The following is an 18,533-nucleotide window of genomic DNA, read 5'->3' on the forward strand; positions in this document are numbered from 1 at the left end:
CCACCAGTTTTCCCCAGCACTAAGTGATTGATTGATTGATAGCTGAATGGATCAAAGGTAAAAGGAAGAGAGAGACTCCAAGAGAGGAGCAGTCAGCATCTGAGCCGGTGGGTGCTGGCAAGCCCCTCCGCCCCCAGGGTCTGCTCACCTGCAGGAAAAGGATGTTGTCTTTGGAAATGGCTTCCATCAAGTCTTTGTGGAGGGTGGGCTCTGCCCGGGCTCGGGGAGAGCCGGGCTCAGCCTCAGGACCCTCCCGGGGCCGCTGCCGATAAAAGAGCACGTAGGCGGTGTCCTTGGGGAAGAAGGAGGTGACGTTGCTGACAGACTCAAAGGAGGAGAAGGACACCCGGGTGTCGTTGAACAGGTACCACTGGTTGTCGGGCTCGGGCCTGTCGGCCGCTCCCGGGTTCGGGGCTGGGCGGGCAGCACCCTCGCGGGCGTAGCAGTAGTAGTGGCCGCTCTCCGAGGACACCCCAGAGTGCACCACGACGCTGCAGAGGTCGTAGGCCTGGCCCCGGCCCCCCGCCAGCGGCAGCCGCAGCAGCAGGGGGATGGAGACGTCGTCCAGGATCTTGCGGCGCCGCATGGTGCGCAGGTCGAAGGAGAAACGCAGCAGGGTCAGGATGAGGTAGCGCGGCCCCTGGCTCAGCTCCACCACCTTCTCGGCGTCCTGCAGGGAGGCGCACGACTCGCAGTAGTAGCGGTTCTCTGCCGTCAGCCTCTCGGGCGACAGGAAGTAGTTGACCAGGTCCAGGACGGAGCGGGAACCCTCCCCAGAGGGGGTGGAGGCATTTCTGAGGGTCCCTGGGCCCAGGCCGTCCTCCTCTTTCTCCTTCTCGGCCTCCTTCTCCTTCTCGGTCTCCTTCTCCACTTTCTCCTCCTCCTTCTCCGCCTTCTCCTCCTCCTTCTCCACTTTCTCGGCCTCCTTCTCCGCCTTCTCCTCCTCCTTCTCCTTCTCTTCCTCCTCCTTTGCCTCCTCCTCCTGACTGCTCTGCCCCCCGAGGCCCTGGGGGCCCAGGCCTTCAATGCTCAGGACGGTGGGGGGAACGTCCCCTGTGATGCAGTGTTTCCTCTGCCTCCGAGGAGCCGCCCTGCTTGGCACCTGGGCTCGCGATGGCGAAGGGAGGTCCTGGGCACTGACGTCCTCTGCAGGGAGCATCACTGAGCCCAGGCGGCGGCGGCGGCAGCGCTCAGGCGGGGGAAAGGCGAGAGAGAGGTCCGTGAAGGCCTCCTCCCTGGTGGAGATGTTAAGGCAGCGGAGACAGCATATCCGAGTCACAATCTTGCCTCCAAACATCTTCTCCACAGAGGTTGAACTCGGGCTAGGGGGCTCCTCGGGCGGGGAGGGCAAGCTGGACTGCTTGAGCTTTTGGCAGATCCTCGTCCCAGTTTTCTCCTCTTCATGCAGCCTGGTGCAGGGAGCAAAGGGCCTTCGTCCATACACACAGACCCATCCCCAGTGCACTGGCCTGACCTGTGCATCTACCTTACTCAGCTGGCCACATGTTTACACGCATGCAGGAGAAGGCACGGGGAACATACATATGCATGTACAAAATGGCATTCGTGCACATGCACTCATAAGCCAGGCACACATGCTACATACTTACCTGCATAAGGCTCACAAACCCGCGACAAAAAGACGTGCATGTGCCCCCAGAGAGCTGATGAGAAAACACACACATGCACACTCAGGCAAGCACAGCACAGTGCACATACACACACTTACCCTCCCAGTCTCGGTTCATGTCAGCATCTCCAAAACGTCCCTCCCACTCGGCCCCTGTCCCCACACTCACGACACACATCTGCTCCAAGCCTTTCACAAGTGCAGGGCTGTGCCCCCGTTTCCAGGAAGAGACAACACAGCCCAGGGGGAGGGGGCTTTCCCACGAGCACCCTCTCCAGACCTGGAGCCCCCATGCAGAGCCAGGCCTGGCCTCCCTTACCGATCCAGCAGGTACTTCAGGTACTCTGAGCAGTCCTGCTGGGTGCCAGGGCTGAACCAGGGTGTCCAGGATGCAGACAGAAAGTTCTCTGGAGAAATGGCAGGCCGCTGGGACCAAGGAGGGAGAAAGACAGGGCCAGGAGCCGGGGGCCACTCACCAACCAGCTCCAAAGCATGCTAGGCCTGAGGATGGCCCTGGGGACTCTCTGCCCCAAACTTCCAGCCTCCTCACGAAAGTCCTCCCCCTTCCCTGACTCATCCCACCAAGGCCATGCAGCCTATAAGCAGGACATCGGGTTCACGGAGATGGACAGTCCTCCAGGAGTCTGCTCTTCCCTGACACACCTCACATTTCACTCCAGGCCCTTATTCGTTGCCATTCCCTCTGCCTGAAACACCCTTCTCCCCTGTCAGGAGCTTAGCTGTAGAGTTCAAGTCCCAGGTGCTGTTAGTGTCACCTGTCCCACAGTGTCTTCCCAGCAGCCCCCATCCCCATCGTGATCAACTCTCCCTCCCTAACACGCACACTACACTCGCGCTGCCCTCTGCTCGAGCACTGCAGTTGCTATCTGCAGGTTCCTCTTCCCCACCAGACTACGCGCTCCGTGAAGGCAGGACTGCGGCTGACTCATCTCTGTGCCCCCGCACAGGGCCTGGCATAATGCCTGCCTGGCCAAGGGCTTTAGGTTCCAGGAGGGCAGAGACAGTGATGAAACCAAATACAGCCCTCAGGGTGCCTGGCAGGCAATATGAGTGCTCAGAAATGACAGCAGACCAACAAAGCAACACCTAATAGAATGGACTGAACCACTGATGGGAGAGATGTGGGCAGCACAGCACAGAGGGGCTCAGGAGGCACTCCCCCGCCTGCCCGGTAAGGGCGCTGAATCGGCCCCTTGGGCTTTAGCCGTGAACCCATGCCAGCCTGGACTGGGGCCCAACAACTTACACCAGAAAGTGGGGGCCCACAGCCAGATGCAGGCAGGTGGTGGGGAAGGAGAGGTGTCGGACCGGGCCTCCTCTCCAGCACCCCCGACTGCCCCTGCGCTCACCTGGCTGTGCTCCAGGAAGGCGAAGAGCCACTGCAGCTTGGTCATCAAGGGCTGGGAGTTGTTCTCAGTCAAACGGAGCACACAGTGTCTGAAACTTCCAAACAGAGCGGGGCACCTGGAGTAAGCCAAGGGCACCCAAAGAACCTCTACTCACCCATACTGTGGCAACCCAACGACTCCAAGCTAAAGGCAGGACAGACACCTGTCACTCCAATCTGGGCCAGGCGCCAGGGAGGAGGAGCATGTGAACAACTCGGCCTGGATCACAAGGTGACCCCTGCAGTCCCTTCCAGTTCTGACAGCCCGTGACTCCACAATTCGAAGATTCGAATGTCCTAAGGTCTTATGGTCTCAGGGTTTTAAAGTTGGAACTCTCAGACATGCTCCAGAGTCCACGCCAATATCACCACCAGCCACTCACACCCTTCTCCCTACTTCCCTGAGAAATGGCGTTCAGACCCATCCAGAGCAGCAGGCCCTGCTCCAACCTTGGCCCTCCAAGCCAACTATTACAGCCCCTTCTCAGGGCCCCTGCCACCCCAAGTTGTCCCTCTGCCTTCAAATGGGAGGGGTCAATGTGAGGAACATGCTGAAAAAAGAGGACGGGGGTAGACTGGGGCTCATGAAGGGGTCTGATCCCATGGGAGATAAGAAAGAGCCCCTCCTGACAACCACATTCCCTGGAACAAGCCAATTCCCAAGCCCCAGCTGAGCTCCTGTTCTCCCAAGAAGCTCTGGCTAGACAGGTAGGCATCTCTCCAACCTGCACCCACTGCGCAGGACAGTATAACCAAAGTGCAGTCCACTTAGCAGTCTGTGACAAAGCAAGTTCAGAAACTGAGACTTTAGAACCTTGTATGGTGATTTGACAGTACTATGACCATACAAGCACACGATCATTTCCTAGTAAGTCATTTTATTGTATTCTACAAAAGGAAGAGTCTGCAGCAGACTGGAAGTTCAAAAAACGAAACAAAACTAGTCCTTCCCCAGGCAGTTTGAGAAGCACAACAGCAGCATGTTAGGAAGTCCTAGAGTTCAGCTCCAACCTCCTCCTGGAGCTGAAGCTCAGAGACAAGAAACTGCCTGGAGGTCCTACCACAGCCAAAACCAAGGCTTACTTTCACTGTGACTTTTAAAAAAGATGTCTAAGTGTGGTACTGGTGAAAGAACAGTTGAATAGATCAATAGAACAGAATAAAGAGCCCAGAAACAGACCCCCATAAATATAGTCAACTGATCGCTGACAAAGGAGCAAAGGCAATATAATGGAGCAGAGAAAGTCTGGTCAACAAATGGTATTGGAACAAGTATACATCCAAAACCAAAAAAATGAATCTGAACACAAACCCTACACCTGTCACAAAAATTAACTCCAAATGGATCACAGACCTAAATGTAAAATTCAAGACTATAAAACTCTTAGAAAATAACAGGAGAAACCTAGTGACCTTGAGTGTGGTGATGCCATTTTAGATACATCCCCAAAGACACAATCCATGAGAGAAATAATTGATAAGCTGGATTTCATTGAAATTAAAAATTTCTGTTCTGTGAAGTATAGTATCAAGAGAATTAGAAGACAAACCAGAGACTGGGAGAAAATATTTGTAAAACACACATCTGATAAAAAACTCTTAAAACTCAACAATAAGAAAACAAGCAACCTGATTAAAAAATGAGCCAAACATTTTAACAAACATCTCTCACACACACACACACACAAATATATATATATATATATATATATATATATATATATATATATATATATATATATATATATATATATATACAGATGGTAAATAAGCACATGAAAAGATGCTCAACATCATGTCAATCAGGGAAATACAAATTAAAACAACAATGAGATACCACTACACACCCATTAGAAAGGCCAAAATCCAGAACACTGACAACACCAAATGCTAGCAAGGATGTGGAGCAACAGGAATTCTCATTCGTTGCTGGTGGGCATGCAAAATGGTACAGCCACTTTGGAAGACAGTTTTGCAGTTTCTTACACAACTAAACATACTCTTCCCATCCTATGCAGCAATCACACTCTTTGGTATTTACCCAAAGGAGCTGAAACCTTATATCCACACAAAGACCTGCACAGGGATGTTGATGCAAGCTTTATTTAGAATTGCCAAAACTTGGAAGCAACTAACATGTCCCTTCAGTAGGTTAATGGATAAATAGCACTGTGGTACATCCTGGCAATGGAATATTATTCAGTGCCAAAAAGAAATGAGCTATCAAGCCACAAAAAGAAATGGAGCAACCTTAAATGCATATTACTAACTGAAAGAAGCCAATCTGAAAAGGCTACATACTATATGATTCCAAATATATGATTCCAAATGTATGATTCTGGAAAAGGCAAAACTATGGAAACAGTAAAAAGGTTGCCAGGAGTTAGAGGGGGGTGAACAGATAGAGCAGAGGATTTTTAGGGCAGTGAAAATACACTAGATGAACCTCTGGAACAACATTAAATGCTCCATTTGCGTTAAAGGGGTCCCAGAAGGAGAAGAGAGAGAAAGGGCCTGAGAAAATATTTGAAGAGTTAATAGCTGAAAACTTCCCTAACATGGGAAAGGAGGAATACATCAAGACACATATTAATCAAATTGACAAAAATTAAAGACAGAGAAAATATTAAAAGCAACAAGGGGAAACCAACAAATAACATACGAGGGAATCCCCATAAGGTCATCAGCTGATTTTTCAGCAGAAACTCTGCAGGCCAGAAAGGAGTGGTATGATATTTTTAAAGTGATAAAAGGGAAAAACCTACAACCAAGAATACTCTACCCAGCAAGGCTCTCATTCAGATTTGACAGAGAAATCAAAAGCTTTACAGACAAGCAAAAGCTAAGACAATTCAGCACCACCAAACCAGCTTTACAACAAATGCTAAAGGAACTTCTCTAGGCAGAAAAGAAAAGGTCACAACTAGAAATAAGAAAATTATGAATGGGAAAGCTCACTGGTAAAGGCAAACATACAATAAAGGTAGGAAATCATCCACACACAAATATGATATCAAAACTAGCAATTGTGAGAAGAGGAGAGTATAAATGCAGGATATTGGAAATGCATTGGAAATTAAGAAACCAGAAACTTAAAAAAATCTTGTATATATATATACAGACTATTATATCAAAACCCCATGGTAACTGCAAACCAAAAATCTACACTAGATACATACACAAAAAAGAAAAAGGAATCCAAACTCAACACTGAAGATAGTCATCAAATCACAAGAAAAGAGAACAAAGAGGAAGGGAAGGAAAAAGACCTACAAAAACAAATTCAAAACAATTAACAAGGGCTTCCCTGGTGGCGCAGTGGTTAAGAATCTGCCTGCCAGTGCAGGGGACACAGGTTTGAGCCCTGGTCCAGGAAAATCCCACATGCCGCGGAGCAACTAAGCCCACGTGCCACAACTACTGAACCTGCGCTCTAGAGCCTGTGCTCCGCAACAAGAGAATCCACCGCAATGAGAAGCCCGCGCACTGCAATGAAGAGTAGCCCCCACTGGCTGCAACTAGAGAAAGCCTGCATGCAGCAACAAAGACCCAACACAGCCCAAAATAAATAAAAATAAAATAAATAAATTTATTTAAAACAATTAACAAAATGGCAATAAGAACATACATACTGATAATTACCTTAAATGTAAATGGATTAAATGCTTCAACCAAAAGACACAGACTGGCCAAATGGATACAAAATCAAGTCCCATATATACGCTATCTACAAGAGACTCACACTTCAGATCTAGGGACACATACAGACTGAAAACGAGGGGACAGAAAAAGGTACTCCATGCAAATGGAAATCAGAAGAAAGCTGGAGTAGCAATACTCATATCAGACAAAATAGACTTTGAAAGAAAGACTATTTCTAGAGACAAAGAAGGACACTACATAATGATCAAGGGATCAGTCCAAGAAGATATAACAATTATAAATATATGTGCACCCAACATAGGAGCACCTCAATATATAAGGCAAATACTAACAGCCATAAAAGGAGAAATCAACAGTAACACAATAATAGTGGGAGACTTTAACCCCCCACTTTCATCAATGAACAGATCATCCAGACAGAAAATCAATAAGGAAACACAGGCCTTGAATGACACATAAGACCAGATGAACTCAACTGATGTTTATAGAGGATTCCATCCAAAAGCAGCAGAATATACATTCTTCTCAAGTGCACACGGAACATTCTCCAGGATTGACCACATGCTGGGCCACAAAGCAAGCCTTGGTAAATTTAAGAAACTTGAAATCATATCAAGCAGCTTTTCCAACCACAATTCTATGAGATTAGAAATCGATCACAGGGAGAGATCAAGATATCGGAGTAGCAGGATGTGAAGTTCACCCTCTCCCACAAATACATCAAAAATACATCTACACGTGAAACAATTCTCGAAGAATGTCTACTGAATGCTGGCAGAAGACCTCAGACTGCTGAAAGGGCAAGAAAATCTCCACGTAACTGGGTGGGAAAAAAGAAGAAAAGAAAGCAAGAAAGGAATCGGGATGGGACCTGCAACATTGGGAGGGAGCTATGAAAGAGGAAAGGTTCCTGCAACCTGGGAAGCCCCCTCACCAGCGGGGAGATCAGCCAAGATAGAAGGGGAGCTTCAGAGCCTTTGAGGAGAGCACAGCAACCTGTTTGAGGCAGCCAGCACAGAGGGAGAACTGCACAGATGGTCAGCACCACCCTGTGCCCCCTAGCGTGACACACATCTGCCAGAACTGGCAAGGGCTGGGTGCTGGAACTCGGGCTTTGGAGATCAGAACTGGGAAGAGGACTGGGGATGGCTGTGTGGAGACAGATAGGGGTGGGAGTGGTGCTGGAATCCAGTACAACCACGGCTGGGGGTGTATGTGGAGGAAGCCTGGGACATCATAGAGGTCAGTCACCACTGTCTGGGGGGTGCACAAGGGGAGGGGTGGGACCCAGACTGCAGCCTTCTTCCCTGTGGGCATGCATGCAGAGGGCAGGACACTGCCTGCACGGGCTCCAGGGGCAGTCGCAAGCCTCCACTGCCGCCCACCTGAACACCAGGAGCAGTCACCAGCCCCCACTGCTTCTCTCCCACAAGCCAGGAGTGGTCATGGGCTCCCGCCACCTCCCTCCCAGACCCCAGGAGTGATTGCAAGCCCCTGCCGCCTCCCTCTCAGACCTAAGGAGTGGTCATGGACCCCACCACTGCCCACCCGAACTCCAGGAGTGGTTGTGAGTCGCATCCACTCCCATCGCATGCCCTGAGGGTGAGTCTGAGCCACTACCACCGCTGAGAACCCCAGGGCCGGGCACCAGCCACCACATCTGCATACACCCTATCAAGGGGCTAACACCCAGCACAAGCTGAGAAAACAGGCTACAGGGATCCATACTAAAAACAGCCCTCACACCAAATTTATTAACCCCACACAAGCTACACAGGGATGAAACCACATATAAATAGCTCTCCAAGACCACAGTAGATAATGGTTTCTCCTAAACTTACGGAGTAAGAGAAATATAAGTAACATGAAGAAGCAGAGGAACCACTCCCAGTTAAATGACCCAGCGCATTCCCCTGAATGAACAATGAAGCAGACCTCTTCAGTCTAATAGACACTGATTTCAAAAAGGAGATAATAAAAATACTGAAGGAATTAAGAAAGGCTATCGACAGAAATGCAGAGTACTGTAAAAAGGGACTAGAAACTATAGAGAGGAACCAAGAAAAACTAGAAAACATATTTGCAGAGATGAAACCTGAGCTAAAGGCAATGAACAGCAGAATGAATAATTCAAAAGAATGAATAAGTGGGGCTTCCCTGGTGGCGCAGTGGTTGAGAGTCTGCCTGCTGGTGCAGGGGACATGGGTTCGAGCCCTGGTCTGGGAAGATCCCACATGCCGCGGAGCAACTAGGCCTGTGAGCCACAACTACTGAGCCTGCACGTCTGGAGCCTGTGCTCTGCAACAAGAGAGGCCGCGATAGTGAGAGGCCCACGCACCGCGATGAAGAGTGGCCCCCACTTGCTGCAACTAGAGAAAGCCCTAGCACAGAAACGAAGACCCAACATAACAATCAATCAATCAATAAATCTTTAAAAAAAAAAAAAAGAGAAGGGGAGAAACAAATTACTCAATAAAGAAGTTACTCTGTGTAAATGTGCTAAAAAAAAAAAAAAAAAAAGAATGAATAAGTGACCTAGAAAATAGAAAAATGGAAATCACCCAATCAGGACAGCAGACAGTACACAGATTTAAAAACAAAAAACAAAAATATTCTGTGAAAGTGATGATAACCACAATGAACAGCAAAAAGATATACATGAAGATGTAAAAGAAAATATCAAAATCATAAAATGTAGGGGAGGAGAGTAAGAAAATGTAGAATTTTTTCCCTAGAATGTGTTTGAGCCTATATGACTACCAGTCTAAGGCAAGTAGATACAGGAAGGGGTTAACATACTTGAAAAACAGGGTAACTGCAAATCAAAAACATACAATAGATTCACAAAAAAACAAAAAAAAGAGAACGAAAGTATAATACAAAAGAAAATCATCAAACCAGAAAAGGAGAAACAAAAAGAAAAAAGGGACAGAGAAGAAATATAAAATCAATGGGAAAACATGGTTTAAAATGACAACAAATACATATCTATAAATAATTACCTTAAATATCAATGGACTGAATGCTCCAATCAAAAGACACAGAGTGGAAGGTTGGACAAAAAAGCAAGAGACTACAATATGCTGCCTATGAGAGAGCTACTTTAGGACAAAGGACACACATATACTGAAAGAGAGGGGATGGAAAAAGATGTTTCATGCAAAAAGAAATGACAAGAAGCGGGGGGGCGGGTGGCAATACTCATATCAGACAAAACAGACTTTAAAACAAAGGCCATAAAGAAAGATAAAGAAGAACATCATATAATGATAAAAGGATCAATACAAGAAGAGGATTTTACACTCATCAACATATATGCTCCTAATATAGGAGCACCCAAATACATAAAACAAATACTAACAGACATAAAGGGAGAAACTGACAGAAATACAATAATACTAGGAGACTTTAACACCCCACTCACATCAATGGACAGATCTTCTACACAGAGAATCAATAAGGCAACAGAGATACTAAATGATACAACAGGACAGTTAAACTTAATTGATGTTTTCAGGACACTACATCTAAAAAAACGAAAATACACGTTCTTTTCAAGTGCACGTGGAACATTCTCTAGGATTGACCACATACTAGGGCACAAAACAACCCTCAACAAATTTAAGAATACAGAAATTATCTCAAGCATCTTTTCTGACCACAGTGGCATGAAACTAGAAATTAACCACAGAAAAAGAAATGAAAAAAAAAAATTACATGGTGACTAAACAACATGCTACTAAACAACCAATGGGTCAATGATGAAATCAAAGAGGAAATTCAAAAATACCTTCAGACAAATGACAATGAAAACACAACCAAACAAAATCTATGGCATGCAGCAAAAGCAGTTCCTAGAGGAAAGTTCATAGCAATACAGGCCTTCCTCAAATACCAAGAAAAGTCTCAAACAACCTAACCTACCAATTAAAAGAACTAGAAAAAGAAGAACAAACAAAACCTTAAGTCAACAGAAGGAAGGAAATAATAAAGATCAGAGAGGAAATAAATAAGATAAAGATTAAAAAAAAATAGAAAGGGATTTCCCTGGTGATCCAGTGGCTAAGACTCTGGGCTCCCAATGCAGGGGGCCTGGGTTCGATCCCTGGTCAGGGAACTAGATCCCACATGCCGCAACTAAGAGTTCACATGCCACAACTAAAGATCCCACATGCCGCAACTAAAAGATCCCACATGCCACAACTAAAAGATCCCACATGCTGCAACTAAAGATCCCACATGAGGCAACAAAGATCCTGCATGCCACAACTAAGACGTGGCACAGCCAAATAAATAAATTTTTTTTTAAATCAATAAAAACAATAGCTGGTTCTTTGAAAGGATAAACAAGATTGACAAACCTCTGGCCAGGCTCACCAAGAAGAAAAGAGACAGAACCCAAATAAAATAAGAAACAAGAAAGGAGACACAACAACTGATACTGCAGAAATACAAAAATAATAATAATAATAATAAGGAAATACTATGAACAATTATATGCCAACGAATTCAACAACCTAGAAGAAATGGACAAATTTCTAGAAACATACAGCCCACCGAAACTGAATCAAGAAGAAATAGATAATTGGAACAGACCAATCACTAAAAGTGAAATAGAATATGTAATTTAAAAACTCCCTACAAACAAAAATCCAGGACCAAATGGCTTCACAGGCAAATTCTACCAAACATACAAAAAAGAATTTATACCAATTCTTCTCAAACTCTTCCAAAATATTGAAGAAGAGGGAACACTCCCAAGGACAGTCTATGAAGTCACCATCACCCTGATACCAAATCCAGATAAAGACACTACCAAAAAAAAAAAATTACAAGCCAATATCTTTGATGAATATAGATGGAAAAAATTCTCAACAAAATATTAGCAAACCAAATCCAACAACACATAAAAAACATCATACACCATGACAAAGTGGAATTCATCCCAAGTTCATAAGAATGGTTCTACATATGCAAATCAATGTGATAAACCACATAAACAAAACACAAAAACCATGTAATCATCTCAATAGATGCAGAAAAAGCATTTGACAAAATTCAACATCAATTCATAATAAAAACTCTTACCAAAGTGGGTATAGAGAGAACATATCACAAAATGGTAAAAGCTGTTTATGACAAACCCACAGCCAATATAATACTCAATGGTGAAAAGTTGAAAGCCTTCCCACTAAAATCTGTAACAAGACAAAAATGTCCACTCTCACATCTTCTATTCAACATAGTATTAGAAGTCCTAGTGACAGCACTCAGACAAGAAAAACAAATAAAAGGTATCCAAATTGGAAGGAAAGGGATAAAATTGTCATTATTTCAAATGATATGATACTACATGAAGAAAACCCTAAAGACTCCACACAAAAACTACTAGGACTGATAAATGACCGAATTCAGCAAGGCAGCAGGATACAAGATGAATATACATAAATCAGTTGCATTTCTTTACACCGAAAATGAACTATCAGACAGGGAATGTAAAAAGACAGTAACTTTTAAAATAGCAACCCCCAAAATGAAATACTTAGGAATAAACCTTACCAAGGAGGTGAAAGACTTATATGCTGAGAACTATAAAACATTAATAGAGGAAACTGAAGATGATTCAATGAAATGGAAAGATATCCCATGCTCTTGGATTGGAAGAATTAATACTGTTAAAATAGCCATACTACCCAAAGCAAACTACAGATTTAATGCGATCTCTATTAAATTACCCATGACGTACTTACAAAACTAGAAAAAATAATCCTAAAATTCATATGGAACCATAAAAGACCCAGAATTGCCAAAGCAATCCTAAAGAAAAAGAACAAAGCAGGAGGAATAACCATCCCAGACTTCAGACAATACTACAAAGCTACAATAATCAAAATGGCATGGAACTAGAACAAAAAATAGACATATGGATCGATGGAACACAACAGAGAGCCCAGAAATAAACCCACACACCTACGGTCAATTAATCTTCGACAAAGGAGGCAAGAATACACAATGGGAAAAAGACAGTCTCTTTAGCATGTGGTGTTGTGAAAATTGGACAGCCATGTGTAAATCAATGAAGTTAGAACACACCCTCTCACCATATACAAAAATAAACTCAAAATGGCTTAAAAGACTTAAGCATAACACATAACGCCATAAAACTCCTAGAATAGAACAAAGGCAAAACAATGTCTAACATAAATCGTATGTTACGATTTCTTACATCAGTCTCCCAAGACAATAGAAATAAAAACAAAAATAAACAAATGGACCTAATCAAACTTGCAAGCTTTTGCACAGCAAAGGAAACGATAAACAAAATGAAAATACAACCTGCAGAATGGGAGAAAATATTTGCAAATGATGCGACTGACAAGGGCTTAATTTCCAAGATACACAAATCGCTCATAAAACTCAACAACAAAAAGACAAACAACTCAATTGAAAAGTGGGCAGAAGATAAAAAGAGACATTTCTCCAAAGAAGACAAACACATGGCCAATAGGCACATCAAAAGATGCTAAACACTGCTAATTATTAGAGAAACGCAAATCAAAACTACAATGAGGTACCACCTCATGCCAGTCAGAATGGCCATCAAAAAGTCTACAAACAATAAATGCTGGAGAGTCTGTGGAAAAAAGAGAACCCTCTTGCACTGTTGGAATATAAATTGATACAGCCACTGTGGAGAACAGTATGGAAGTTCCTCAGAAAACTAAAAATAGAGTTACAATTATATAATCCAGCAATCCCACTCCTGGGCATATATACAGACAAAACTATAATTCAAAAAGATAAATGCACCCCTATGTTCACAGCAGCACTATTCACAATAGCCAAAACCTAGGTTTTAGGTTTTTAGGAAAAAAACCTAAATGTCCATCGATAGATGAATGGAATAAGAAGATGTGGTACATACATACAAAGGAATACCACTCAGCCATAAAAAAGAACAAAATAATGACATTTGCAGTAACATGGATGTAACTAGAGATTATCATGCTAAGTGAAATAAGTCAGAAATCTAAAATATGACACAAATTAACCTATGTATGAAACAGAAACAGAATCACGGACATAGAGAATAGACTGGTGGTTACCAAGAAGGAGGGTGGTGAGAGAGGGATGGATTGAGTTTGGGATTAGCAGATGCAAACTGGTATATATGGAATGGATAAACAACAAGGTCCTACTGTATAGCACCAGGAACTATATTCAATATCCTGTGATAAACCATAATGGAAAAGAATATGAAAGAGAATGTATATTTGTCTACCTGAGTCACTTTGCTGTGCAGCAGTAATTAACAAAACACTGTAAATCAATTATACTTCAATTTTAAAAAATGAAATCAATCACAAGAAAAAAACTGTAAGAAACATAAACATGTGCAGGCTAAACAACATGCTATGAAACAACCAACGGATCACTGAAGAAATCAAAGAGGAAATCAAAAAATATCTGTAGACAAATAACAATGAAAACACAATGATCCAAAATGTATGGGATGCAGCAAAAGCAGTTCTAAGAGGGAGGTTTATAGCAATACAATCTCACCTCAGGAAACAAGAAAAATCTCAAATAAACAACCTAACCTTACACCTAAAGCAATTAGAGAAAGAAGAACAAACAAAACCCAAAGTTAGTAGAAGGAAAGGAATCATAAAGATTAGAGCAGAAATAAATGAAATAGACATGAAGAAAAAATAGAAAAGATCAATTAAACTAAAAGCTGGGGCTTCCCTGGTGGTGCAGTGGTTGAGAATCTGCCTGCCAGTGCAGGGGACGCGGGTTCGAGCCCTGGTCTGGGAGGATCCCACATGCCGCGGAGCAACTGGGCCCATGAGCCACAATTACTGAGCCTGCATGTCTGGAGCCTGTGCTCTGCAACAAGAGAGGCCGCGATAATGAGAGGCCCGTGCACCGCGACGAAGAGTGGCCCCCACTTGCCGCAACTGGAGAAAGCCCTCACACAGAAATGAAGACCCAACACAGTCATAAAGAGAGAAAGAAAGAAAGAAAGAAAGAAAGAAACTAAAAGCTGGTTCTTTAAAAAGATAAACAAAGTTGATAAATCTGTAGCCAGACTCCTCAAGAAAAAAAGGGAGAGGGCTCAAATCAATAAAATCAGGAATGAAAAAGAATAAGTTACAACAGACACCACAGAAATAAAAAGGATCATAAGCGATTACTACAAGCAACTATATTCCAACAAAATAGACAACCTAGAAGAAATGGACAAATTCTTAGAAAGGTACAAACTCCCATGACTGTACCAGGAAGAAACAGAAAATACGAACAGACCAATCACAAGTACTGAAATCGAAACTGATTTAAAAATTCCCAACAAACAAAAGTCCAGGACCAGGTGGCTTCCAAGGCAAATTCTATCAATCATTTAAGAGAAGAGTTAACACCTATCCTTCTAAAAATCTTCCAAAAAATTGCAAAGGAAGGAACACTTCCAAACTCATTCTATGAGGCCACCATCACCCTGATACCAAAACCAAAGAAACCACAGAAAAAAAGATAATTATAGGCCAATATCACTGATAAACATAGACAAAAATCCTCAACAAAATACTACCAAACAATACATTAAAAGGATCACACAGCATGATCAAGTGGGATTTATCCCAGGGATGCAAGGATTTTTCAATATCCACAAATCAATCAGTGTGATACACCACATTAACAAACTGAAGAATAAACACCATATGATCACCTCAGTAGATGCAGAAAAAGCTTCTGACAAAATTCAACACCCATTTATGATAAAAATTCTCCAGAAAGTGGGCACAGAGGGAACAAACCTCAACATAATAAAGGCCATATATGACAAACCTACAGCTAACATCATACTCAATGGTGAAAAGCTGAAAGCAGGGACTTCCCTGGTGACACAGTGGTTAAGAATCACCTATCAATGCAGGGGACACAGGTTCAATCCCCGGTCCGGGAAGATCCCATATGCCACGGAGCAACTAAGCCCATGCGCCACAACTACTGAGCCTGCACTCTAGAGCCCACAAGCCACAACTACTGAGCCCGTACACTACAACTACTGAAGCCCACATGCCCTAGAGCCCACACGCCGCAAGTACTGAGCCCATGTGCCGCAACTACTGAAGCCTACGCACCTAGAGTCCATGCTCTGCAACAAGGGAACCCACTGCAATGAGAAGCCCGTGCACGACAATGAAGAGTAGCCCTCGTTCGCCGCAACTACAGAAAGCCTGCGCACAGCAATGAAGACCCAAAGCAGCCAAAAATAAAATAAAAATTAATTTAAAAAAAAAAAAGGGGGCTTCCCTGGTGGCGCAGTGGTTGAGAATCTGCCTGCCAATGCAGGGGACATGGGTTCGAGCCCTGGTCTGGGAAGATCCCACATGCCACGGAGCAACTGGGCCCGTGAGCCACAATTGCTGAGCCTGTGCGTCTGGAGCCTGTGCTCCGCAACAAGAGAGGCCGCGATAGTGAGAGGCCCGCGCACCACGATGAAGAGTGGTCCCCACTTGCCGCAACTAGAGAAAGCCCTCGCAGAGAAACGAAGACTCAACACAGTCATAAATTAAAGAATGTGAATTTCTTAAAAAAAAAAAAAAAGGAAAGCTGAAAGCATTTCCTGTAAAATCAGGAACAAGACGAGGATGTCAACATAGTTTTGGAAGTCCTAGCCACAGCTATCAGAGAAGAGAAAGAAATAAAGGGAATCCAAACTGGAAAAAAAGTAAAACTGTCACTCTCTGTAGATGACATGATACTATACACAGAGAATCCTAAAGATGCTACCAGAAAACTACTAGAGCTCATCAATGAATTCAGTAAAGTTGTAGGATACAAAATTAATACACAGAAATCTGCTGCATTTCTATACAGTAACAATGAAAGATCAGAAAGAGAAATTCAAGAAACAATCCCATTTACCATCACATCAAAAAGAATAAAATACCTAGGAATAAACCTACATAAGGAGGCAAAAGACCTGTACGCCGAAAACTATAAAATGCTGATGAAAGTAATTGAAGACAACACAAACAGATGGAAAGATATACCATATTCTTGGATTGGAAGAATCAATATTGTTAAAATGACTATACTACCCAAGGCAATCTACAGATTCAATGAAATGCTTATCAAATTTCCAATGGCATTCTTCACAGAACTGGAACAAAAATCTTAAAATTTGTATGGAGACACCAAAGACCCCAAATAGCCAAAGCAATCTTGAGAAAGGAAAATGGAGCTGGAGGAATCAGGCTCCCTGACTTCAGACTATACTACAAAGTTATAGTTATCAAAACAGTATGGTACTGGCACAAAAGCAGAAATATAGATCAATGGAACAGGATAGAAAGCCCAGAAATAAACCCACACACCTATGGTCAATTAATCTTCGACAAAGGAGGCAAGAATATACAATGGGAAAAGACAGTCTCTTCAATAAGTGGTGCTGGGAAAACTGCACAGCTACATGTGAAAAAATGAAATTAGAACATTCTTTACCACCATACACAAAAATAAACTCAAAGTGGATTAAAGAACTAAATGTAAGACCAGATACTATAAACCTCTTGGAGGAAAACATAGGCAGAACACTTTGACATACATAGCAGCAATATCTTTTTCGATCCATCTCCTAGAGTAATGGAAATAAAAAAAAAAATAAACAAATGGGACCTAATTAAACTCAAATGCTTGTGCACAGCAAAGGAAACCATAAATAAAATGAAAAGAGAACCACAGAATGGGAGAAACTATTTGCAAATGAAGCAACCAACAAGGGATTACTCTCCAAAATATACAAACAGCTCATGCAGCTCTATATCGAAAAAACAAAACAAAACAAAAAAACAACCCAATCAAAAAATGGGCAGAAGATCTAAATAGACATTTCTCCAAAGAAGACATACAGATGGGCAAGGGGCACATGAAAAGATGCTCAACCTTGCTAAGTATTAGACAAATGCAAATCAAAACTATAATGAGGTATCACCTCACACCAGTCAGAATGGCCATCAGAAAGTCTACAAACAATAAATGCTGGAGAGGGTGTAGAGAAAAGGGAACCCTCCTACACTGTTGGTGGGAATGTAAATTGGTACAGCCACTATGGATAACAGTATGGAGGTTCCTTAAAAACCTAAAAACAGAGCTAGCATATGATCCAACAATCCCACTCCTGGGCATATATCTGGAGAAAACCATAATTCAAAAAGATACATGTACCCCAATGTTCACTGCAGCACTGATTATAATAACCAAGACATGGAAGCAATCTAAATGTCCACTGACAGAAGAATGGATAAAGAAGATGTAGTACATATATACAATGGAATACTACTCAGCCATAAAATATGATGAAATAATGTCATTTGCAGCAATATGGATGGGTCTAGAGATTATCATACTCAGTAAAGTATGTCAGACAAAGACAAATATCATATGATATCACTTATATGTCAAATCTGATACAAATGAACTTATTTACAAAACAGAAACAGACTCACAGATGTAGAAAACAAACTTATGGTTACCAAAGAGGAAAGGTGGGGAGAGGGGATAAATTAGGAGTTTGGGATTAACATATACACACTACTATAAGTAAAATAGATAACCAACAAGGTCCTACTGTATAGCACAGGGAACTCTACTCAATATTCTATAATAACCTATATGGGAAAAAAAATCTGAACAAGAATGGATATATACATATATTTATAACTGTGTCACTTTGCTGTACACCTGAAACTAAACACAACATTGTAAATCAACTATACTCCAATATAAATTAAAAGTTAAAAAAAAAAAGAAAATAAGCTATAC

The 18,533-nt window shown here is 42.9% G+C and overlaps 1 protein-coding gene across 2 annotated transcripts in view; it reads right to left on the reverse strand.

Annotated features, from left to right (window-relative positions):
- The window catches only part of USP35 (ubiquitin specific peptidase 35), an 89,354-nt gene that overhangs the window by 1,080 nt on the left and 69,741 nt on the right, over positions 1-18,533 (reverse strand). For both annotated transcript variants that reach the window (XM_059930714.1, XM_059930713.1), the window contains 3 exons: positions 3,001-3,094; positions 1,950-2,056; positions 149-1,409 (listed from right to left, as the gene is read on the reverse strand). In XM_059930714.1, the coding sequence (XP_059786697.1) occupies positions 149-1,409; positions 1,950-2,056; positions 3,001-3,094 (1,462 nt within the window). The remainder of the gene's footprint in view (positions 1-148; positions 1,410-1,949; positions 2,057-3,000; positions 3,095-18,533) is intronic.

This window comes from Balaenoptera ricei, chromosome 8 (assembly GCF_028023285.1).
Source record: "Balaenoptera ricei isolate mBalRic1 chromosome 8, mBalRic1.hap2, whole genome shotgun sequence".
Classification (NCBI taxonomy): domain Eukaryota; kingdom Metazoa; phylum Chordata; class Mammalia; order Artiodactyla; family Balaenopteridae; genus Balaenoptera; species Balaenoptera ricei.